This window comes from Rhinatrema bivittatum, chromosome 2 (genome assembly GCF_901001135.1).
Source record: "Rhinatrema bivittatum chromosome 2, aRhiBiv1.1, whole genome shotgun sequence".
Classification (NCBI taxonomy): domain Eukaryota; kingdom Metazoa; phylum Chordata; class Amphibia; order Gymnophiona; family Rhinatrematidae; genus Rhinatrema; species Rhinatrema bivittatum.
Genome location: NC_042616.1, coordinates 416,576,961 through 416,602,994, shown reverse-complemented (window position 1 = coordinate 416,602,994; position 26,034 = coordinate 416,576,961). Strand labels below are relative to the sequence as shown.

Below are 26,034 nucleotides of genomic sequence, written 5' to 3'. Positions count from 1 at the left end.
TCTTCCCTTACTCTTTGCTCTCCCTTTTATCTCCCTGCCCCACCTTTCTCTCCCTTTCAGCTCTTCAAGGGTAAATTCTTCTATTGCCTCGGGGTTGACATCCGGAACGTTACCAACAGGTCTGACTGTGAAGCTGCCAATTACAAGTGGGTTCACCACAAGTACAACTTTGACAACCTGGGACAGGTAAGTGTGCACAGTCGTACCCTGAGCTCCACTGGATATGCTTCTGTACCGGAAAAATAGTGGGCCGCTCTGTCATATTCGGTAACCTGCAGGGTATAAGTGAGGTCTCAGATTCCTATATGTTTTGATGATGGAAAGTATTTGCATCCCTTGGTGTTTGAGGCCTAGTTTTGTGAAGAAAGTTTTTACCCCTTACCAAGTACTTACCAAGTACTCGACAGTAACGCACCGGACCCTGGGGCTGAACATATAATGTGGTTTGCATTTATGTATAGAACATTTATCTTTGCCTTTAGGCACTGATGTCACTCTTTGTCCTGGCATCGAAGGACGGCTGGGTCAATATCATGTATAATGGACTAGATGCTGTGGCTGTTGACCAGCAGGTATAAAATTATTCCATCTGAATGTCATAAGTTAACATTTCCTTCTTTATTATATGACTTTTTGTAAACTGAAGTCTTCCATTTATCCACCGAGCAGGAAGCAGTATAAAGAATAGCAATCCATGCATCTTCTCAAACAAGCTACCCATAGGGATGAGAGAGAATTTTACTACTACCAGTCCATGCTGAAATTGGAAATTAGGATTAATGTCTTATATTGAAATGCGCCAAACACGTCTCAAATGATGAGACTTGAGTCACAGCAGAGAAGGGCTGGATTTAACTTGGAGGTTCACAGCTGAAAGGTTCTACATTGTAACTCTAATTACAAAGCATCCTGAGAATTTTAGGCTGATTTTTTTCTGGATCTTGGTCACAAAGCACAGGTGTTTTAAATACAATGGGGTCCATATTCAGCCTCTAACTGGCTAGAGAAGTTAGCTGGACTCACCAATCCGGCTAACTTAAATGGGATATTCATCGATGCCTCTGAATATAACCGGCTATCTTAAAAGGTAGCCAGATAGGTTCCTCCCTGGAACACCCTACCACTCACCCCAGGAATGTCGCCAACATATCCGACTAAATTCTAACCTGGATAAAGAGTTACTAGCTAGAATTTAGCCAGATATGTCACCGAATATCCTGGTACTTTTACCTTCACACTTAAGGGGAGAGGTGCCAAAAGTCATTTAGATGGATAATTTAAAAGTTATCACTCTAAATGATCTTTGAAAATCTACCGCAGTATGTATATATATATATATATATATATATATATATATATATATATATATATAAAACCTTCTATTTGTTATTTTATTTTATTTCTGTGATTGTCAAAATTATGTATGTTAGTTCTTTGTGAACTGCCTAGACTCTTGGATTCATGGCATATGCATTTCAAAGTAAATAAATAAATACATATATATATATGTCACCAATATATCCGGCTAAATTCTAACCTGGATAAAGAATTACCCAGCTAGAATTTAGCAAATATATATATGCACATGCACACACCCCAACCAGTTCTTTATGACCAAGAACCAGAGAGTGCCACAATACCTAGAACCATCTGGTATCCTAGCCCTGCCTAACCAACCAATTACAGCCCACCTTGTTGTTTTTGTTTCCAGCCAGTGACCAACCACAACCCCTGGATGTTGCTTTACTTCATCTCCTTCCTGCTCATTGTCAGCTTCTTTGTGCTGAACATGTTTGTTGGCGTAGTGGTGGAGAACTTCCACAAGTGCCGGCAGCACCAGGAGGCTGAGGAAGCACGTCGGCGCGAAGAGAAACGGCTCAGGCGTTTGGAGAAAAAAGCGCAGGAGTAAGAAAATTCCTAAGTGTTTGGTTGATTCATAGGCTGTTTTCCTAAGCAATCCTTTTCCTGTCTTTGTTTCTTTACCTAGTCTTTGGTTCATAAAGGATGATGTCTCTCCAGAGTCCATCCCACTGCAGTTAACAATCTTTATAGGCTAAGTCTTACCTAAGGCAACAACATCATTGTGTTGTAACAATTGGTTCTACAATTAGAACTTGCATTCTGATGAATGTGAAAATCAATAAATTCAGCTTTTAATATCAAAGCAGCTGGCAGCACTAGCATCATCTGATGTGACATTAATTTACAGCAAGTGTACTACCAAATATACCAGTGTAATCATTTAGGGAGCAACCCTCAAATATTGTTAAGTGATTAATTATTGCATGTTTACCCATGTAAAAAGCCCTTTTGAAAATTGCATCTCTTCCCTTAAGTGTGCAGGTAAAAGTGTGCACACTGTGAAACAAAAGCAGAGTCAGGGTGGGGGCATGAAAGTGCATGCAGAGATTTCATCTGATCTAGTTAGTGCTTATTCAGGCTGATGCAATAAAACCTGCGGGAGAGCCGGCGCTCCGTGCTGAGCGTCGGCTCTCCCGACGCGTGCCCAGGCATCTCTCCTGGGTGAGCGATTCTCTATTTAAATTAGGGCCTGCGCTTATAAGGGGCACTGCGCTTATAAGGGGCACTAGGGACACTAGTGCGTCCCTAATGCCTCCTTATTAGCGGAAGCGGCGGCGGCTGTCAGTGGGTCTGATAACCAACATTTAATTTTACCGGCGTCTGTTTTAGAACCTGCTGACAGCCACGGGTTTGGAAAACGGAAAATTCCCTGTATGTACCAGGATCAGTCCAGACGGTGGGTTATATCCCCCGTCCAGCAGATGGAGTCAGACAAAGCTTCGGAGGGTGCTGCCTTATAAACCAGTGCAGCCTCTGCTACTCTTCAGTAGGGATGTGAATCGTGTGCCCGATCGTCTTAACGATCGGGTTCTGGCTAAAGGGGGAAAAAAATCTGATCGGTGGTGATGTGAATCGGAATCGGTTCCGATTCACATCGTTATTTTTTTTTTTAGTGAGGCCCAACCCTTTAAAATTGATCCCTTACCTTCCTCCACCCTCCTGAACTCCCCCAAAACTTTTTACGATTACCTGGTGGTCCAGTGGGGGCGCGGGGACCGGCGGCCATCTTTAAAGACGGCGCCGGTCATCTTTAAAGATGGCGCCGGCCAGCCAGTGCTCCTACCATGTGACAGGGGCTGGCCAATGGCACGGATACCCTGTCATATGGTAAGGGCAAAGGGCCATCGGCGCCATCTTTATGAGTGGCAGCCAACGGCCTGAGAATGGGAGATCGCTTCCGGGACTACCACTGGACCACCAGGTACTCGAAAAAAGTTTTGGGGGGGTTCGGGAGGGTGGGGGAAGGTAAGGGATTAGTTTTATAGGGTCGGGGTGGGTTTAGGGGCTGTTTTGGTGTGCCGGTTTTCCCCGCCCTCCCCCGATTTACAATTTTCACGATAAATCGGGGGAATTTCTATTGTATCGCGACTCTTAACGATTTTTGACGATTTAAAAAATATCTGACGATTTTTTTAAATCGTCAAAAAACGATTCACATCCCTACTCTTCAGTATCCTTCTGACTCCAGCAGATAGGAGCAGGGGAACCTTTGTTTCCCCAGTACATTGTCAGTGTACTTGTTCTTTTCTCTTACCTCTACTAAGCTTCTCTGGATGGATCAAGCTCTCTAGTTTAAAAAAAAAAAAAAAGAAGGGATTTTATTCTTTCAAACTTGCAGACAGATTTGCTCCTTCTCTCCCTCTGTCTGGTTTTTGTTTTTCTCTTCACCTCTGGCTATACAGGGTAAGTGTGTATACTTTGGTTTCTACAGGTTATTTCCTGATACAGCCCGACCGGGGGTGCACGTTGGAGCTTTCAACTTCTCCCACCCTGCCGCGTTCCCACCCGCGGCCCCGAGACGCGCATTCCGCGGGGCTGCCAGCCGCAAAGAGGTCACATTCCTCTGCGGCGCCTGACAGAAGGGAGCAGGAGGTCCTAGGGTCGGTGTGAGTTTTGAAGCAGAGGTCGTCCTTTCCCGCTCTCCACGGCACTACCTGCCTTTTTCTCGCGGCCCCCCCCCTCCCCTCTCCACGGTCATGCCGAGGGCCTTCAGATGTTCGGCGTGCGGAGAGCCCGGGTCATGGCTCTCTCACGAGGGGATCTGCACGAGGTGCCTCCCTGGGGGGAGGGCACCTCGCAGCCAGCCGGAAGTACGATTTCGTGCAGCCAAGCGCACTCGCACAGGCAGAAGCAGGCCCCGATCCCGCTTAGCGCGGGAACAGCAGCCATCTTGGATGCAGAGCCGGCGGGCTCGGCCCCTACAGAGGCACATCGGACGATATTTTGACGCTGTTTCCACTGGTTTTAACACCGGTTTCCCCTCTGGAGCCCATCCTGCTTGTGGGAGATCCTTCTTTTCTGCCCCCCCTCGGACCCGCCCCTGTTTTCTACAGATTTTGTGCTCCTCATGCACGATGCCTATCTGGCCAGGTTGTCACAGCCTTTGGATCCTCTCGCTGGGCCCCCGCCGCCCAAGGTCCACAGAATGGCTGACCCTCCTCCCGTGGGAGTCCCCCAGGGAGTAGGGGCCCCAGGGGTGGGGTACCCGGGGGTCCCTCAGGGGTCATCTCGGGTGCATTTGGTCCTCCACCCTGTGGGGGGGGGGGGTGGATCAGGGGCCAGACCCGGACTTCAATGATCCCCAGGATCCCCTGCTTGCTTTGCAATTGGAAGGGGACAATCCCAGAGTGTTGCGGATTTTCCAAAGGGACGAGTTGGACACTCTTATACCTCATATCCTACAAGAACTGGACATTGAGCCGCCTCTGGATTCACCTGGTCCCACTCCGTCGGGGAAGAAGGGGGACCACGTTCTGGCGGGTCACCATCCTCCGAACAAGGCCTTTCCTACTCATCCTACCTTTCTCCAGCTGTTAGCTAGGTAATGGGACTCGCCCGAAGCCTCCCTCAAGGTCATCAGGGCAATAGAAAAACTGTTAACTCTCCCTGAGGATTTCCTAGAGCTGCTTACGTTCCCGAAGGTTGACTCAGCAGTTTCGGCAGTCACGAAGCGAACAACTATTCCGGTGATGGGAGGCACAGCGCTACGGGATCTACAGGACAGAAAGCAAGAGGTCTACCTCAAAAGGGTATTCGAGGTCTCCGCGCTGGGAGTCCGGGCAACTATCTGTAGCTTGCTGGCGCAAAGAGCAGGACTTCGCTGGGTTCAACAACTCCTCACTTCTCATGATCTACCCCCGGAGAAGCGTGCCAGGCTGACCGTCTGGAGGCCATTATTGCCTACGGAGCAGATGCACTTTATGACCTTCTCCGAGTGCTGGCCAGATCAATGGTAGCGGCAGTCTTGGCCCGCCGTCTCCTCTGGCTCTGCAACTGGTCAGCGGATTCCTCCTCCAAGACATGGTTGGGGTCCCTCCCTTTTAAGGGGAAATTCCTCTTCGGGAACAATCTGGACCAGATTATCAAAGCTCTCGGAGAGAACACGGTACATAGGCTCCCGGAAGATCGGCCGCGAACTGCCAGATCGTTCACTGCCTCCAGAAGCCGGTTCCATAGTCAACGTCACTTCCGCACCACTAGACAGGCGACGCCTAGGATGCCCTCTTCCCGCTCTCAGTCTTGGTCCCATCCTTTTCGAGGCCATAGACTGGCAAGGGACAGGATGGCACAAGGCGCATCCTCCAAGTCTCCACAATGATGCCAGATTGGCCCACTCCCCGACTCCCAGGATTGGGGGCCGGATTTCTCTTTTTTACAAGGAGTGGTCCGGATCACGTCGGATCAGTGGGTCCTCAATATTCTAAGGCACGGCTACGTATTGGACTTTGCTCGACCCCCAAGAGACAAATTCCTCTTCTCTCCCTGTGGGTCACCCCAAAAGCAGCTTATTGTGCAACAGACTCTCAACAGACTCCTGGCTCTAGGGACAATCATTCCAGTGCCCCCCATAGAACTGGACTCCAGCCATTACTCAGTCTACTTTGTGGTTCCCAAGAAGGAGGGTTCTTTCCGCCCAATTCTGGACCTCAAGTTGGTCAACAAGTCGCTCAAGGTCCCTCACTTCAGGATGGAGACCTTGCGCTCGGTGATTGCTGCGGTCCATCAAGGGGAATTCCTAGCCTCCCTGGATCTGATGGAGGCTTACCTTCAGATTCCCATACTCAAGGAGCATCAGTGTTTCCTGCGTTTCAAGACTCTAGGGCAGCATTTTCAATTCCAGGCGCTGCCCTTCGGTCTGGCGACCGCCCCCCGAATGGTCACAAAGGTAATGGTGGTGGTTGCGGTTGCTCTCTGGAGGGAGGGCATTCTGGTTCACCCGTATCTGGATGACTGGCTCATTTGAGCGAAGACCTTGCTCCAGGGTCATCAGGCGGTCACCAGAGTGGTACAGCTCCTGCAATCCCTTGGTTGGGTTATCAACTACGCCAAGAGCAGGCTTACTCGCAATCTCTGGACTTCCTGGGGGCATGGTTCAACACAGCAACGCACAAGGTTTCCTCAGGCCGGATCGTGCCCAGGCGCTCTCGGAACAGGTTCAACATTTCTCTTGCCTCCCCTCGCCCATGGCTTGGGATTACCTACAGATCCTGGGATCCATGGCATCCACGATCGACCTCGTACCCTGGGCCTTTGCGCATTTGCGGTCTCTACAGAGAGCGTTACTCTCCCGCTGGAAACCGATGTCGCAAGAGTTCCAAGCCATCCTTCCACTCCCGCAGCCCGCCAGAGACAGCCTGCGTTGGGTGGCTGGACCTGCTCCACTTAGCGCAGGGAATGCCCTTGGACATCCCAGACTGGGTTGTGGTTACCACGGATGCCAGTCTCTCCGGCTGGGGGGGCAGTCTGCCAAACAAGCTTGGTTCAGGGGCAGTGGACAAGGTCTCAAGCTACTAGGTCAATCGCTTGGAAACCAGAGTGGTTCACCTGGCACTGAGAAGTTTCCTCCCTCTCGTCCATCATTGGGTGGTCAGGATTCTCTCAGACAACGCAACGGTAGCGTATATCAATCACCAGGGGGGCACGAGGAGTAGTCATGTCTCCTTGGAAATGGACAAGTTGATGGCGTGGGTAGAGGCCCACCTCTCTCGGCTGGCGGCCTTCCACATCGCAGGGGTAGACAACATTCAGGTGGACTTCCTAAGCCAACAACGTCTCGACCCGGGGGAGTGGGAGCTCTCTGAGGAGGCGATGCAGCTCCTCATCCAGCGTTTGGGAACCCCTCACCTGGATCTCATGGCCATCTCCCACAACTCAAAAGCTCCACGGTTCTTCAGTCGCAGAAGAGAGCACGGCGCAGAAGGAGTAGACGCGCTAGTACTCCCTTGGCCATGTCACCTTCTCCTCTACGTGTTCTCACCGTGGCCCCTCGTGGGCAAGGTCCTTCGGAGAATCGAAGTCCACCGGGTTCCGGTGATTCTGGTGGCACCACAATGGCCCCACTGTCCGTGGTTTGAAGATCTGATCAACCTAACGATGGGCGGCCTTCTTCAGTGTCGCTTCTGTCTTGCGGCCTGGCGTTTGAGAGGCATAGACTGCGACGCCGGGGATATCCGGAGGCCATAGTTTCTACTCTCCTCAAGGCTTGGAAGACTTCTATGTCCCTCGCTTATGTCCGAGTGTGGAAGGTTTTCGAATTCTGTTGCGCCTCCCATTCAGCTCGGCCATGGACAGCCTCGGTCCCTCAGATCCTTTCGTTCTTACAGGCGGGCCTGGAGAAGGGCCTCGCCTACAACTCCCTGAGAGTTCAGGTCTCTGCTCTTGGATCCCTGGTTCATCGGCAGGAGGGAATTCTGCTTTCCTCTCACTCAGATATCGTCTGATTCCTCAAGGGTGTGAAGCATCTAAAGCCTCCGGTTCAGGCTCCTTGTCCTTCCTGGAGCCTCAACTTAGTCCTACGGATCTTGGGAGGCCCTCCTTTCAAGCCTCTGCATGACGCTACCCTCAAGGATCTCACACTCAAGACGGTTTTCCTCGTGGCCATTTGCTTTGCTCGCCGGGTTTCAGAACTCCAGGTGCTGTCCTGCAGGGAGCCCTACCTCCGTTTCACGGATTCTGGGGTCTCCTTACGCACGATACTCTTCTTCCTGCCTAAGGTGGTTTCGACGTTTCATCTGAATCAGACGGTAGAGCTCCCCTCTTTCTCCACTAATGAGCCACGTGAGCTCCGTAAGCTTGATGTCAAGCGCATCCTGATCCGTTACCTGGAGGTCACGAATGAGTTTCGCCTTTCGGATCATCTGTTTGTACTTTGGCATGGTCCCAAGAAGGGATCCAGGGCCACAAAGACAACGATCGCTCGCTGGCTAAAAGAAGCTATTGTGGCGGCATATATTGGAGCAGGTCGGCAACCCCCATTGGGCATCAGGGCCCACTCTCTTCGTTCTCAGGCGGCGTCCTGGGTGGAGAGCTAGTCCATTTCTGCCCAGGAGATTTGCCGGGCAGCCACCTGGAAATCGATGCATACTTTTGCTAGGTACTATCGCTTGAATCTCCAGTCGTCGTCTTTTGGTTCTTTTGGTGACAGGGTCATTCGAGCAGGTCTGTCAAGGGCCCACCCGAAGTAAGGAAGCTTTGGTACATCCCACCATCTGGACTGATCCTGGTACGTACAGGGAAAAGAAAATGTATTCCTTACCTGCTAATTTTCGTTCCTGTAGTACCATGGATCAGTCCAGATGCCCTCCCTAAGTCTGACTGGGATATTTGTTTGGAATTTACTGCTCGACTTCCTTGCTTTGCTTCTCTATTCTCTGACCTCTGCGGCAGCCTCTCTCATATGGTGCCGTTCAATACCTCTTTTTGCAAGTTTGCCCTTTGGCATCTGTTTGTAGTTTGCCGTTTGGCAGCAGTTGGTAATTTTTTCATTCACACTGTTTGAAGTTACAGGTGTCTGATTTCCTTGATCCATCCTTCTCTGTGATTCCTGCTTTGATATTCTTATTACTGAAGAGTAGCAGAGGCTGCACTGGTTTATAAGGCAGAACCCTCCGAAGCTTTGTCTGACTCCATCTGCTGGACGGGAGACATAACCTACCGTCTGGACTGATCCATGGTACTACAGGAACGAAAATTAGCAGGTAAGGAATAATTTTTTTTTTTTTGGGGCCTTTGACTTAATATTGCTATGATATTAAGTCGGAGGGTGTACAGAAAAGCAGTTTTTTTCTGTTTTTCTGTACACTTACCCGGTGCTGTCTATGGTTAACGCCTACCTTTGGGCATATTTTACTTTCAGTATCCCAGGCAACTAACCAATAGGCTCATCAACATGCATTTGCATGTGATGAGCGCTATTAGTTTTCATGAGTTTGGCCGCACATTTTCAAGGTGCTATTACCCCTTACTGTATAAGGGGTTATTGGCGCGCGTCGAAAACGCACCATACTGAATCTGCCTGATTGTCAATGCTAAGCAGTTAAGAGATCTATTTATCAGGTTGCACTAATTCATGTTAATGGCCTTGTTAAGAACATAAGAAATTGCCATGCTGGGTCAGACCAAGGGTCCATCAAGCCCAGCATCATTTCCAACAGAGGCCAAACTAGGCCACAAGAACATTAAGAAGATCTCATGCTACTGATGCAATTAATAGCAGTGGCTATTCCCTAAGTAAACTTGATTAATAGCAGTTAATGGATTTCTCCTCCAAGAACTTATCCAAACATTTTTTAAACCCAGCTACACTAACTGCACTAACCACATCCTCTGGCAACAAATTCCAGAGCTTAATTGGCGCTTAGTGAAAAAACATTTTCTCCAATTAGTCTTAAATGTGCTACTTGCTAACTTCATGGATGCCCCCTAGTCCTTCTATTATTTGAAAGTGTAAATAACCGATTCACATCTACTTGTTCAAAACCTCTTAAAGACCTCTATCATATCCCCCCTCAGACGTCTCTTCTCCAAGCTGAACAGCCCTAACCTCTTCAGTCTTTCCTCTTAGGGGAGCTGTTCCATCCCCTTTATCATTTGGTTGCCCTTCTCTATACCTTCTCCATAGCAACTATATCTTTTTTGAGATGCGGCGATCAGAATTGTACACAAAATTCAAGGTGCAGTCTCACCATGGAGCGATACAGAAACATTATGACATTTTCCGTTTTATTAACCATTCCCTTCCTAATAATTCCTAACATTCTGTTTGCTTTTTTTGACTGCTGCAGCACACTGAGCCAACGATTTTAAAGTATTATCCACTATGATGCCTAGATCTTTTTCCTGGGTGGTAGCTCCTAATATGGAACCTAACATCAAGTAACTACAGCAAGGGTTATTTTTCTCTATATGCAACACCTTGCACTTGTCCACATTAAATTTCATCTGCCACTTAGATGCCCAATCTTCCAGTCTTGCAAGGTCCTCCTGTAATGTATCACAATCCGCTTGTGATTTAACTACTCTGAGTAATTTTGAATCATCCGCAAATTTGATAAGCTACTTGTCATATTCCTTTCCAGATCATTTATATATATATTGAAAAGCACCGGTCCAAGTACAGATCCCTGAGGCACTCCACTGTTTACCCTTTTCCACTGAGAAAATTGACCATTTAATCCTACTCTCTGTTTCCTGTCTTTTAACCAGTTTGTAATCCACGAAAGGACATCGCCTCCTATCCCATGACTTTTTAGTTTTCTTAGAAGCCTCTCATGAGGGACTTTGTCAAACACCTTCTGAAAATCCAAATACTCTACATCTACCGGTTCACCTTTATCTACATGTTTATTAACCCTTCAAAAAAATGAAGCAGATTTGTTAGGCAAGACTTCCCTTGGGAAAAATCCATGTTGACTGTGTTCCATTATGCCATGTCTTTCTATATGCTCTATGACTTTGAACTTGAGAATAGTTTCCACTATTTTTCCCGGCACTGAAGTCAGGCTCACTGGTCTATAGTTACCCGGATCGCCCCTGGAGCCCTTTTTAAATATTGGAGTTACATTGGCCACCCTCCAGTCTTCAGGTACAATGGATGATTTTAATGATAGGTTACAAATTTTAACTAATAGATCAGAAATTTCATTTTTTAGTTCCTTCAGTACCCTAGGATGCATACCATCCGGTCCAGATGATTTGCTACTCTTTAGTTTGTCAATCTGGCTTACTACGTCTTCCAGGTTCATAGTGATTTGGTTCAGTTCGTCTAACTCATCACCCCTGAAAACCATCTCCGGAGCTGGTATCTCCCCAACATCCTCATTAGTAAACACGGAAGCAAAGAATTCATTTGTCTTTCTGCAATGGCCTTATCTTCCCTAAGAGCCCCTTTAACCCCTCGGTCATCTAGTTAATAGGCCTCATAGAAATTAATCGGGCTTACTGATCAACAAGAAGCATTAATGCATATTAGTGCAATTTAGTAAATAAACACCTACATATGCAAAATTTAGCCAGTCAAATTTGGATTGGCTAGATTTAGTCAGTTATTCAGCCTCACTTTTAACTGGGTAAGCATGGCTGAATGTCTGGTTGGATACAACTACATAAATTTACTCAGTTAACTTGCCTACTCAATGAGTTTTTAGAAATCTATCCTCATGAGACCAAGTTCAAAAGAAGACCAGGGTACTTATCTTAGCTGGTTTGCAGCTGCAAATGAGTTTACATCTAGCCAGCCCAAATCTAGCCAGCTGGATTTAAGCCTGAAATTGATTCGACCAAGTTTGGCTGCCCAACTTCCCTTCCCTAACCTAATCCTGCCCCAGGGCCACCCATTTCTGAGGTGGTTAAATTTAGGTGCCTGGTCAAGTGGCTACATTTATCCATTCGTGGGGCAGGGAGAGGGATTTCAACAGCAAAGATTTAAGCAGCTAACCACTGAAGTTAGGAGCTAAATATACTCTTTGAAAATTCTGCCTCCCTTTGAAAACAGCAAACACCCACTAAATTTACAAAAAGCACCTTTTTAATCATCTTTAAAGAAAGGGAGGGTGGGCTGCTGCATTATGGCTCATAAGCACAAGAGAGTAGGATAACAGAGAAGTAGCAAATGACACTTTGAAAGGTGTGGAATTGGGGTGATACTGTTCCTTTTAAGGAAGTATGCTCTATCGTTGCTCCTTTTTGATTCGTTTTTCAGCTGGACACTGTTGGATTTCATAAAATGGGAACTTGAATATCTCAACAAAATTCTTGCTTATCCCATTGTTATTTATGGTCACCTGTTTTGTTATGTTTGATATTTCTTCTCAGAGGCTTTTGACTGCTCTTTATTTTTTAAACATTTTGAAGTAAAGTTTGAAGATTTAAGGTCATAACCTTTGGGGCTGACATATACAGACTATAACCCTCTGTAACAGATGGATAGGAAGAGGATCAGTGGGAAGAGTCAGTCCTTTTGCCTCAATTTGCATATCATTGATGGACAAGAGGAGAGGGTTAAAAATGGGGGAAATACTCTGAGTAGCTGCAAGTGATGGCTCATGGCACAGTACACCTAAGACAAGGGCTGGTTTTGATTGAGCTGCAAGCACCACGATAGCATACAAATGCCAGCAATATTTATGTTTTCGTTTTACCAGTCCCGAAGGTGTAGTAGTAATGGCATGCTGGACCGGCATATACTTCCCTATTCCTGGGTGTATCCCAGATTCCATGACAGAAAAATGAAGAGAAATTGGGAGGCCTTTATCTGGATACTGCATTATAGGCTGTGGTGTGGGATCACTGCATCTGGGAGCTGGTGAGAGCACTGGGTGTGAATGATATATGTCACTTTCACCATCCGGTTATCGTCTGGTGTCCAAGCAGTGTCCCTGCTATAGCCAGCTGTGTCAAGACTGGGAATCTTAGCAGATAGTTGAGCCAGTCATAGATGTTTCAGTTCCCATTCTGGTGTCTCTAGGCTTTTCTTTTACATATGGGAGGGAAGGGTACTACCAAAGCCCCTTATTATAATTTGGTATTCTCCAGGAAGTCCATATTCAGACACTGTCTGGATAGAAATGTTAGGAAACCCTATCGGATATACACTCTGGGTGATATTACCAATCTTCTCAATAATATATAATATTCACATTCACATAAGAGAAGTAATAACCTTTATTATGAAATCTGTATCACAATGAAATAAAATGTGTCAGGTAACACAAACCCTTTCCCCTCAGTCACTCATGCACATTCACTCATTAAAAACCCTTATACAACACAAAATCGGGCATGAATGACATTCTATAGCTTATACAGCATTAACAATTTGCTTTACCATATCTATCAATTAAATGTTAACCTGCAATTTTTCACTTAGCCATATATGTATCTAAATACCCTGTGGTGTCTATGCCACTTACAACCCTTGATGTATATATATGTATATATATATATATATATATAATTACTGTATCATAAATGGCTTGCCATGCTGTTTGAAGGAAATTAAAGACCCTCAAGGTTTAGGGTCATATTGGTTGGTCTATTATAAGCTATATGGTGAAAAAAACTTGGTAAGCATGTGATGGAAGTGTGAACGTTGTGTCATGACTGTTTTATTTTAATGTTGGATATGTGAAGTTTACATTTTGGGTTGTTGCTCATAGATGGTGATATCTACCCCTGATGAAGCCGTGTATGGAGAAACAAGGGCCTCTTGTAGGGAGATATTGGTGCCTCATTGAGTATTGAAAAAAAAATGCATGGGAGATATTGGTGTCGCATTGAGCATTGAAAGAAACCGCATTGTGGTGTGATGTTTACAGAAGAAGAAATTAAGAGAAGAAGAACGTGGGCAATGTGGGCATGTTAATATTTTTGTATAAGTTGTGATCACATAACAGAGGGAGACGTGTTAGGAATTAATATATTAGTGTGATACCTCAGGGCTACTTGAATGTTGAAACATAATTATATCAATGTATGAAGCCATTTATGATACAGTAATTATATATAAATATATATACATCAAGGGTTGTAAGTGGCATAGACACCACATGGTATTTAGATATATATATGGCTAAGTGAAAAATTGCAGGTTAACATTTAATTGATAGATATGGTAAAGCAAATTGTTAATGCTGTATAAGCTATAGAACGTCATTCATGCCCAATTTTGTGTTGTATAAGGGTTTTTAATGAGCGAATGTGCATGAGTGAATGAGGGGAAAGGGTTTGTGTTATATGACATTTTATTTCATTGTGATACAGATTTCATAATAAAGGTTATTACTTCTCTTATGTGCATGTGGATAGAAATGTTAGCCAGATAAACCTTAGAACAGTTCTTTGACCTGACCAGACTTGGTTGGATAAGTTATCTGGCTAATTCTGAATATCAGATGACTTATCCAGCTAATTCAGCTCCTTTCAGCTACACCCCCAGAATGCCTTTAACTTATCCAGCTAAATTCTGACCAGCTAACTTATTATCCAGTTAGAATTTAGCTGGATAAGTGTCTAAATCTTCATTTAGCTGGATAATGTCTGAGTTACCAGGCCAAATGCTTTTGAATATGGACCTCTGAGTTCCTTGTTTAAGGCTAGTTAAGATTCTTAGCCCTACACAGCAATGGTATGGACGGGGATCCCATACTACAAAATAAGGGGTTTTCTTGTTCATACCCCAGATCAGTCCAGACAAGTGGGTTTTGCTTCCCTTCCAGCAGATGGAGGCAGAGAATTAAAAAAAACCTTTCATGCACTGCTACATAACCGAGAGTGCCACTTGCAGTTCCTCAGTATTTCTCTGTCTCCAGCAGATGGTAGAGATGTGAAGCCTGCAGTCTGGAATTTGGAAGAGTTAAATAAAGAAAGAATATATATAAAAAAAGAAAAGATAAAGAAAAGAAGAAAGGATTTGGCTCCCTAAGGTGCTGGGTTCCTTCGTGGGCCATCCCTTAGGTCGAGCCGGGTGAGCGGGGGATTGGCTGTCTCGGCCTGAAGTAAACAGAGCACTTGAAAGTCAGGGGCCCTGGCTCCCTCAATTCCCCTGGATCCCCCTCACCTGTTCCTGGCTGCAAGATTCAGGGAAATATCCCCTTATTGTCTTGTTCTGTCTAAGACAGCTGACTTGATTTTTTTTGCAAAAAAAAAAAAAAGATAGAGTAAACTGTAAGTGGAGCAGTGATCTGTCAGCACTTGTGTTGTATTGGCTTTGCTGGTACTGGAACAGGGGGTGAGGAGGGAAGCCACAGCTGCACATCTGAGGTCCGGGAGGGCTCAGCGGGCCTTTGTGCAGGTGGTGAGGCATGTGTTGAGAGACTGCATTAGCATACCTGGGGCCCAGGTGTGTGGAATCAGTGCGGAACACATGTCCTTCCTCTACCTGAGGTCCGGAAGGACTCTCAGAGGTAGTCCGTGCGTGTGAGGGCAGCATGGCATCGACTGCGCAGCGTGCCAAATCTTACAGGGCCTGATTGCAGACACCTTCTGTTCCAATTATGCCTCTGGGGGAGAAGGCAGCTCCTCGGGGCCAGCATGCAAGCATTTCAGCCAGCGGGTACCAAAAGGGAGGCCACAAGAGATAAGGAAGAAGCAGTGGACATCTTTTCTCCATGTGATAGGAGGCCGATGGAGTCTGGGGAGGACGGGGTCTCCCCCATCCCCACTCTCTCATGGTTGATGCTGGGTGCTCCTGAGGACCAGGAGAGCGGGGAAGAGCCGGATGAAGAGACTGCATAAGGCTTATTTAGCCAGACAGGATACCAGTGATTCAAAACAGTTTTTCACAGGGTTTTTTCCTGCTCCTGCATAAGGCTTATTTAGCCAGACGGGGCACAGAGGTGATGCGCCCTTGCGCTATACAGGCCGCGCGGCTTGCTAAGGAGTGCAGGTGGGAGCCTCATTGATGATGAAATGTCCATCTCTGCACATTGGGAGGATCCTCAAGAGGGTCCTGGTGACCTGGGGGCCACCCAATAGATGAGGTTCTGGAGGTGCATCAGACCCTGTTGGATCCGGAGGAGGTTCCAGTAGTGAAAGGTCCTCCGCCTGTTCCGAAAGAGGAGTTGTGTCCTCTTATCCCTCAGATTCTTGATGAACTGGTTTATGCAGGCCACAGAAGGCTCAGGAAAAGTATTCTACCCCGATGGCTAGTTCCAGGCAGGTGGCTCGGTTGGAGGCTGGTGTAGCCTATGTGGCACATGTGCTCTAGGATTTGGTCGCATGTCCACCAGAAGCATGGTCTCAGCACATGCAGCTGACTCCTATGGTTGCAAAATTGATCAGTGGATGTGTAGTCTAAAACTCAGCTCTGTAATCTCCCTTTTTTAAGGGACAGTGGTGGTTCAGGGATGACCTGGACCAGCTAATAAAACATTTGAGAAGTCAAAGGGAAATGAGTTGCTGGAGGATAAGAAGGGTGGCAAGAAAACATACCCATCCCATCCCCATTTTCAGGATATGAGGAGGTTTTGCTCCGGCAAGAGTTCTTCAGCCTTGGGGCAGAAGCAAACCTCGGGAAGGCAGCAGTCTTTTTGGGGTACCCAAAGACCCCTTAGGGTTTTTTTTATTTCTACTCAAGGGACCGGAGGAGGAAAGCCATCGCAATGAAGCCAGGATGGGCCACTCTGCTGTTGAAACTGTACGGTCATTATTAACCTGCTGGTACAGGGAGTGGATCACAGTCATGTTGGACCAGTGTGTCTTGAAGAGACAGTTGCAATTGAAGGTGGTGAGAGACAGCAGGGGGACTTCAGTTCCAGGCTCTCTTGAGGGCTTTCATGCCACAATTTGGAAAAAGGGGATGGATCTGGAGGCGGTCTGTCAGGAGCAGATGGCTTAAGGTCTTTGGTTGCTAACAGGAGCATCCTGTTCTTTCAATTGTTTGGGAACGCAAATGGTTTGCAGGGCATTGTTGTCATTCCTTCCACAGATCCGAGGAGGAATAGTGAGAGTCTTCTCAAATAATACAACAATGGTGATATATATCTTTCATCCAGGAGAGATGAAGAGTCATGGATGGCTTTGGGGACCTAAGAGCTGTTTGTTTGGGCAGAACAGCATCTGGAGGGAATAGAGGTACTGCATGTCACAGGAGTAGATAATGTGTATTCAGATTATCTCAGCAGGCAGCAGTTGAACCCAGAAGAATAGGAGTTGTCCTTGGAGGCCTGGAATCTCATTTGTGCTAGGTGGGGGAGCCTCAGCTTGTTTTAATAGAGCTGATGATGTTACACGTAGCTATGCAACTTTTCAGTCGCGGACAGAAGGTCAAGTCCAAGAGGATAGATGCTCGGGTTCTTCCTTGGCCAATGGGAATTCTGCTGTACATGTTTCCTCCATGACCTCTCGTAAGCTGCATATGGCACCACATAGTGCGATGTCCAGGAGTAGTGATTCTGGTGGCTCTGGAGTGACTTCAGCATCTGTGATATGTAGATCTGATATGCCTCACAATAGGTGGGCCTTTCAAGTTGGCTCTTCAGCAGAGCTTACCTCGACAAGGACCCATCTGAATCGGGCAGATCATTTTTATCTCATGGCTTAGCTTTAGAGAGACAGCATTTACGGCTAAAAAGATACTTGGAGCAAGTTTATTGACACCTTGCTTCAGGTTAGGAGGTCTTCTGCATCTCTGGCTTATGTCAGAGTGTGAAGGGTGTTTGAATCCTGGTGTTTGGAGGAAGATCCGGAGCCATTGTGTGGGGGCAGCCCTCAGATCTTGGCCTTTTGTTGCAGCCTTGGAATGTCCTACAGACAAGCTGTGGGGAAGATCATTCACCTCTCTTCCAGATGTTCTTCATTTTTCTGAAGGGGGTCAAGTGTTTGCGTCCTTAGATTTGTAAGTCATGTCCGAAGTGGATCTTAACTTGGTTCTGCGGGTACTGTGTGGACCTCCTTTTGAGCCTTTGTGGAGGGCATAGATGAAAGACCTCTCCTTGAATGTAGTTTTTCTGGTGACCATTTGTTCAGTTAGGTGGATTTCAGAGATTCAGGTTTGGTCCTATAAAGCTCTTTTCTGGTGGATTGTGAACAACGGTATGATGCTGCATACGCTTCCCTCGGTTTTACTGAAGATTGTCTTCTCTTTCCATGTTAACCAGATGGTGGAGCTTCCGGAATTCCTAAATCGATCAGTGGGTGTATCGCATACAAGGGAACTTTACTTATTTGGATGTTCGACAGATTCTGTTGTGGTATCTTATGATCACTAACAGTTTTTGTTGGGTGGATCATCTCTTTGTATTACTCAGTGGAGCACAGAAAAGATGCAAGAAGTCTAAAGCCATGTTTTCTCTTTGTTTTAAGGGGATTATTTTTTCAGCCTATCTCTGTAAAGATCAAGTGGTCCTAGAGGTGTTATGAGCGCAATCTTCTAGGGCGTATGCAGCCTTCTGGGTGGTGTGTCAGTTGGTGTCACCTCAAGAGATATGTAGAGCGACATGGCCTTTGCTTCTTACTTTCACCAGACATTTAGAAGTGAATGTTTGGGTGCCGGAAGATACTACATTTGGTGAGGGTGTATTGTGAGCAGGTCTTTTGGGTTCCCGTCCAGTGTAGGTTAGCTAGGTATCCTACTTTTCTGGACTGATTTGGGTTATGAACAGGAAAGGAAAATTGGTTCTCCCTCGGAATACCCCAGATCAGTCTAGAGGCCCGACTATTGTAGCTATGATTAGGGTCTACTTCAGAGTTATTATGTTGAACCAATGGAGCTAACTGGTGCTTTGGTTACTGTGTTGGTTGTTGAGGCTCCAGTTCAGGGGAGCTCCAGTCTGGGATTCTTGGTTCACCCTTGAAAGGAAAGTTTGATTGAGTTAGATGTTTTCTTCCTCTATGTTGGTTTGCGTACAGGTCAATACGGGGGGACTGCAGGTGGCACTCTCAGTTATGTAGCAGTGCATGAAAAGTTTTTTTTATTCTCTGCCTCCATCTGCTAGTAGGGATGTAAAACCCACTTGTCTGGACTGATCTGTAGTATTCTATGAACGAAAACTAGCAGGTAAGAACCAATTTTCTTTTGTGTGTTCTTAGATGTTTCTGTAATATTCTGCTCCTTAGTATCACTGGATAAAGAAAGCATGAAATGTTCTGTGTATCAGAAGGTACTTAACATCATTCCACTTCATTTCCGTTCATCATATCTGGAGTCTCTGAGAGAAGAAAAAGAGAGCAGAGGGCTCTCAGAACTGGAGTCACCCAGGATGTGAAAAATAAAATGGGGGAGAGGCTGTTTCTGCCGAACCCTGCCTGTCTTTCCCATAGCCGCTGGAACCCCCTGTGCCTGTCCCGGTGGTACAAGTAAATTTCCTTCTCCTGGGCTCCATTCCTTCTCTCCTTTCTTATGATGTATCCTCATGTTCTGTGATCCTCTGTAACAGCACCGGGGCTGTGCACCTCTTTCTTTACAATTTAAGTTCTGTTTTTTATGGAATGAAGTGCTTAATGATTGGCATTTCACACTGAGGCATCTCATGCCAAGGCAGTACTAACCTTATTTCTCTCTCTCTCTCACCTTCTCTCTCTGTCTACCAAACTCATGGTAACTCCACATTTTTTTCCTTTCCTTCCTTGCATTTTCTCACTGTTTTTCTTCTTCCCCTTGCCCCCACCTTTTTTTTAATTTTCTCTTTTTATTTTATTCCCCTCTTTCTGCTCCTGTGTTTCTCAATCTCTCTCACCCATCTCCCTTTTCCTCCCTGCCGTGTGGGTTTCTCCCTCTTGCTCGTGCAGAAGCTCAGCGCTTGCCTTACTATGCCACCTATAGCGCTGCCCGCCTCCTCATCCATTCGGTCTGCACCAGCCACTACCTGGACATCTTCATCACGATCACCATTTGCCTCAACGTCGTCACCATGTCTCTGGAACACTATAACCAGCCAACGGTGAGTGAGCGTGAGGGACGGGCCCTGACTAACTCTCTAGCTCTCTGTTCGTTTATTTGTAAATGTACATATATATTTATATATTTATATCTTTCTATCTGATCATCTCTACCTAATCATCCATTATTCATTTGTATCTAGCCATCCATCTTGATTTCTCTGTCTCTGTCAATACCTGCCTCTGCTAGCTCTCTATATATATATATATTCCTTACCGTCCCCATAAAAAATGCTTACTACCGCCATTACTTTTATGGTCTGAGCTGCTCAGACTAAATTGCACCAAGTTATTTCCATATAGTGCCGTGCATCATCATATTAACAGCTTCATCCACATTAAACAAAATGCGTGCTTAGCATGTTGTGCACCAGCCCAAGACCGGGAAGTGTAGCAAAAATGTAACTGTACTAATGAGTAGATCTATGTCTTTATCGCTGTCCCAGAAGTCTCTTTCTGCAGTATCATTCTACCATCTTTCTTTTCTGTTAATTCTTTTTCTCTTTCTTTACCCCTTCTTTTCTTTTCGACTCTTCAGTCATGCTCCCTGCTTTTACTATCTCCTCTTTTATTCCTCTCCATATGCACCCCCCCGCTCCCCCTTTGTACGTGCTTCCTGTTTCTTGTCTTCCTTCCACCATCCCACAAGCCCTAACAGGTCAGATTTTCAACATAATAAAACCGTCCGTGATGCAAATTACACCGTAGTAAATATGTAAATTAGATTCAATGTGTTCCAACAATCCTATTACAGATGCAGTACCCTTTACCTGCTGGGAGTCTCAGAGGACAGGAGCTGCCCTGTCCTATCTAACCTCTCATGAAAACCATTTGAGAGTGAATAAACGAGCTTAACCAGTGGAGAGTGAGAAGTAAAAGTCACCTCTGATCCTCTGCAGCAGTGCAGAGTGCACAATCAGAAAAACTTACTTATTCTATTAATTTAGAAAAATGATCTTTTCTCTTTCAACATCACTGATTTATGATGCCCTGTTCTTTCCTCAAATCCTTATGTTTCAGACTCTCATTCTTCTGAACTCTCTCCCCACCACACACACTCAGAAACGCACACACAAACACACATACACACACACTAATTGTAACCAGCAACATTTTAAGCAATCACATTCAAGAGCTGAAATAATTGGAGCTCATTTCAAACCCTGCACTATCCGGAGCCAGTGATTTTTTTGTGGAATCGTCGTCGCCAATCCTTTCCAAACTCCAGGACTATTGCAATTGATACCCAGTTGCTTTAGATCTCTGAAGAGGCCAGCCAGTCCCGCTGAAGGTTACACACTCTACAAGAGAAACGATGAGTGTGTCACACAGTGAAGGGAACCACAGGATACCGGGAATCAGCTGGATATCAGTCCAGATCAGCACTGTCTCAGACAACCTGCTAGCCAGACTTTAAAAAAAAAAATGCTGTCTTTTGCTGTAAATAACTATTCTTTCATGTTTGCTTTAGGCTTTCTATTTTATTACCTCTTTCTGTCCACGATAAGTATAAATGTCTAATCGGAAGGAATGTGCCAAGAGCTCAAGACTGCCTTGTCTGAGTGTTACAGAGCAAAGTCCTTAACTCAGGGCAGAGGCTGTACCAGATGGTATTAATTGTTGTAAAAGCTCTCTTTATTTGTCAAGGCTTTAGGCAGGATCTTGCTGCTTCCATCTCTTTTGGAAGGTGGGGAGACAAGAAAGTTTATAAAGAATTAGTATGCATGGGCACTATTCTCTTCTGTCCTTGGCTGCCTTAGTTTATTAATACAGTTTTGTGCTCCTCATGGGTCAAGTTTCCCTTTTCTCACCATAGTTTCAGGGAAACTGGGGCATGGGAACATTTCAGCCCATCATCTTAGCCAAAATGGCAGGAGCGAAAGGGGAGCTTCACTAGGCAGTTTAGCTAAGATAATAATAATAATAATAATAATAATAAAATAAAACGGATCATTTTTATAATGCTGCAGAACATATGCAACTCTGTGTAATATTGATAAGTATTCAGGTATAAGTCCCTTCCCCAAAGAGGTTGCAATCTAAGTGGGTACCTGAGGCAATTAGATATAAAGTGACTTGCCCAAGGTCGCAAGGAGCGTCAGTGAGAGAAGTGGAATTTGATTTCTAATAAACAGGTACAAAGATTGCCACAGCACAGATGCGTACGTTCACCAAAATTCTGTTCTGAAGCGCACTTTTCCTGCTCCAATGAGTCCGACCATGGTATGCACAGTGCTCTTAGTACTTTGCATTATAAAATGCTTCCACATGAGTATGCACATTGCCTCTGACGTCCATTTTTTCTCCCCTCTCTTTCTCCAGTCTCTGGAGATTGCTCTCAAGTACTGTAACTACATGTTCACAACAGTGTTCGTGTTGGAAGCGGTTCTGAAGCTGGTAGCATTTGGACTGCGGCGTTTTTTCAAAGACAGGTGAGTAGTCCTGAGATCTCACACCTTGCAGGGCTGTAAAGTAAATGGAAGAGGACGTTTAATACTGAGCAGAATGGTCACGTGTGCTTTTAAGGGAATGATTTTGGGACCTAAGGTAAAGTTTTAAGAGCCTGATTTTCAAAAGCTTGTATGCACGAAGGGGGTAATTTTCAAAAGCACATATGCATATAAATGAACTTTTTGAAAATTGCTGCAGGGTTGTGCATGTGGAAGCGATTTCACATGCACTTTTATGCCTACTTGAAAGAGACGTTCCCAGGGACAGAGTAGGAGCAGGAAAACCATTTACATGTGTACTTTTAATTTTTGAAAATCTGTATGTAAATGCAAGTGTTTGCAAGCAGGCATCAATGTGTGCAGGTATATCATGCAGGCTTCCGCATACACATGCTATGTTTCAAAGAGGATTTATGCACATAAATCCACTTTGAAAATTAAGGCTGAAGTCCACTTGTACTTTCTACCTGCAGACTTCAGCCTTACACAGGCTATTAGGAAATTACTCTCAGTAAATGTAGTTTTAGGCATGTAAATGGGGTTTTGGAAAATTGACCCCCTCCTGGATATAGTGAGCAAAGAGGTAATTAGAGGTTAAATGTTAGTTGATTAAATTGGCTTTTTCCCTGGGTTGCATTTATCCGCCTAAATCCGCCCGGATTTGGGCGGATTTAGGCGAGCAGGGCTCTTAAAATGTGCCCCTTAGTGTTTGGGTACTTGCCAGGTACTTGTTGCCTGGATTGACCACTGCTGGGCATCCTTGGTCTGACCTAGTATGGCAATTTCTTATGTTCTTCGGGTCAAAAAAATCTCTGACCCTTTGACTCCAGCATCGGGCACTTCTACTCCCAAAGACCGTGGGGAGCTAATGGAGATACTTCCCTCGGTGCCTACTCCCCTTTCAGTGCCCTCACATTAGTGTGGTTCGGGAGATAGGCATTCTCCAGCGTCCTCACGCTCAAGGACCTCCGGATCATCTCCGACCTCGGCTTCATGGAAAGACCGGGCGAGCACCATGGAAACCAAGGAAGCATTGGCACCAGTCACCATCATTGCATGGTGCCATGCTTGTGGCAGCACCAGGGTCCTCCGTGCTGCCCCCAAAGTGACCCCCACGGAGAAGAGGCATTGACCTTCATCGTACATGGGAGTCCTGGGCGTTCCCCACCAACATCGGTGCCGGGTACCGAGTCTCCACAGGGCTCTGTGGAGGCTCCAGTCATGCCTCATCCTGCTCCTATTCCCTCTGTCCTCGGTTCGGTGGACTTCCAGGAGGAGCTGGACCACAGGGTGCAACAGGCGGTGCTCCGAGCCCTTCAGGGCATCAAGCCACTAGCTTTCCCAGTGCCCCTGGCGTCCAAGCCTGCCCCTGCACTGCTGGTGCCTCTGCTAGAGCGACTCAACGTCCTGTTGGGCGTTCTGCCCATGCTGCTGCCACTAGTGCCTAAGGGTCTCTCGCTGCTCCAGCAGCCTCCAGGTCCTCCTCCATTTGGAGTCATCCCCATTGTGGGTTCCTCGGAGGAGGAGGATGCCTTCCATCCGGAAGCTACATCGGTGCAGGTGCCCTGCGCACCGGTGCCTCGGGATCCCAGTGCCTTCGAGGCCATCAGTGCCCCCGGTTCCATCAGTGCTGTCGATACCTTTGGCTCTGAGGCTGGGGGTCTCAGGCAGGGACCCTCCTCGGGGTCCCGCAGAGGACTTCAGTGAGGAGGAGGCCCCGTATGATCCCTGGGGAGATGATACCTCTGAGTCTTCCTCACAGGACTCTGGAGACATCCCCTTGTATCCATCTACTCTGGATGAGAGGTGTAGATCCCCTCTAGAGGATCTGACCTTTACGGGATTTGGGCGGGCTATGGCTGAGTCTGTCCCCTATAGGCTTCTGGCGGAGGAGGACACCCATCACAAAATGCTGGTGGTTCTCCAGTTTGTAGATGCACCAAAGGAGGTGCTTGCTATCCCCATCCATGATATTTTCAAGGAGTTAGTCCTCAGAATGTGGAGCACCTGATCTCCATACCATCAGTGAACCGTGAGGTGGACACACTACCTCTTTCAGCCGGCCTTAGGTTTTGAGAGGTGCCAGCTGCCACACCAGTCAGTGGTGGAGTTGGCCCTCAAGCCAAACGCTCATGTACCCATGCTTCGGTACCTCTGGGGCTGGAACACCGGGCTGCAGATGCCCTTGGTAGAAAGGTGTATCAGGGAGCAATATTGATCGCTCGCATCGCCTCCTACCAGCTTTATATGACCCATTACATTTGCAACCTCTGGAAGCAGGTCCAGGAAGTAGCCTAATGCCTTCCCCGGCAATAACAGGAAGCCCTCCTTGCCATTGCCCACAGGGCCTTGAGTGCAACAAACTGAGGTGCGTTCCACCTATGATGCTTTTGAGACTGCAGCTCAGGTAGCAGTGGCAGGTATTGAAGTCTGTAGGCTGGCTTGGCTTTGAGCATTGGACCTCTGGCCAGAGGTCCAAGACAAACTTGCTGACCTGCCCTGTAATGGGGAGAACTTGTTTGGGGATAAGGTGAGGGATGCCATAGCTCAGCTGAAGGACCACCATGAGACCCTCCAGATTCTTTCTGCCAGTACTTCGGACCCGCCATCGGGTCGGAAGTCCTCACGTCAGAGCAGCAGAAGATCATTTTATCGCCAGATGAAATATTATCCTCCAGCCCCACGTACCCGTGTGCCGCGAGGGACTTCTAGGGACTGCTCTTCACAACAGCAGACGTCCAGACTTTAGCCGGCTCCCCAGCAAAGCCCCACCATGGGGTTTTGACTGGGCTCAAGGGAGCATAAGTCCAGTACCCATACCCATACCCTCGGTCTTGCCGCCCCCGGTCAGAGGTCAGCTACAGTCCTTCCACGACCAATGGCCACAGATCACCTCGGACCCCTGGGTCCTATCCATCCTCTTTTGAGGGTATCCGTTGGATTTCTTGAGTGTCCCAGAGCACTCTCCCCCTGTTTGTCATGGGGCCAGAACCCAAATCAGGAGGTTCTTTGGACAGAGCTCTTCACCCTATTAATAGCGGGAGTGGTACAACCCGTTCTGCAAGCTCAAGAAGGGCGGGGATTCTACTCCAAATACTTCCAGATTCCAAAGAAAATGGGGGTGGGGGGGTCACATCCATCTTAGATCTAATGGCCTTGAACGGTGTGTTAGTTTCTGATAATATATTTTTAATTTGGGCTTGTATTTGTGGGGTTGGGTTCTCTTCTAACAAATGATAATATTTGTCATCTTGAACTTGTTCCACTAATCCCTAAATATATTTGGCTTTATCTTGAATCCCAACTTTTCGAGACCTAGTCTTACAAGACATCAAAGAACTTGAATCATCTGAAAGCAAAAAATATGTCAATTTTTTCAGCAGACATGAGGGAGGCATTTCAGTCTTTATCTTCTAACACATCGATTATCATAAAACCCGCCGATAAGGGTGGTAGTATTGTGATTCAAGATAAAGCCCAATATATTCAGGTATTAGTGGAACAAGTTCAAGATGACAAATATTATCGTTTGTTAGAAGAGGACCCAACTCCACAACTATAAGCCCAAATTAAAAATATATTATCAGGAGGTCACATGATACCGTGTACAGGGAAGACATGATTCCTGTAGCAGCGCTGACCCTCCGGATCTAACCCCATCCTCTGCGGACAAATACAAGTTATTTACCCCAGAAATTATATGTCATCGTCTCCTTAAGTGCGGCATCTTCGACGGTAATTGAAATGGCAGCCCGCTTAACAAAAAAGGAGAAGGAGAAAGAAAAACCACACGGCCCTGAATCGGGAACCAATATGGCACCGGAATCTCTAACACAACAAGCTACAG

General features: G+C 46.5%; 1 protein-coding gene across 1 annotated transcript in view; it reads left to right on the top strand.

Moving 5' to 3' along the window:
- Positions 1-26,034, top strand: part of CACNA1I (calcium voltage-gated channel subunit alpha1 I) — a 592,517-nt gene that overhangs the window by 456,414 nt on the left and 110,069 nt on the right. The window contains 6 exon segments of the mRNA XM_029587119.1: positions 61-186; positions 483-572; positions 1,712-1,905; positions 7,268-7,284; positions 19,588-19,739; positions 22,060-22,169. Coding sequence (XP_029442979.1) covers positions 61-186; positions 483-572; positions 1,712-1,905; positions 7,268-7,284; positions 19,588-19,739; positions 22,060-22,169 — 689 coding nt within the window.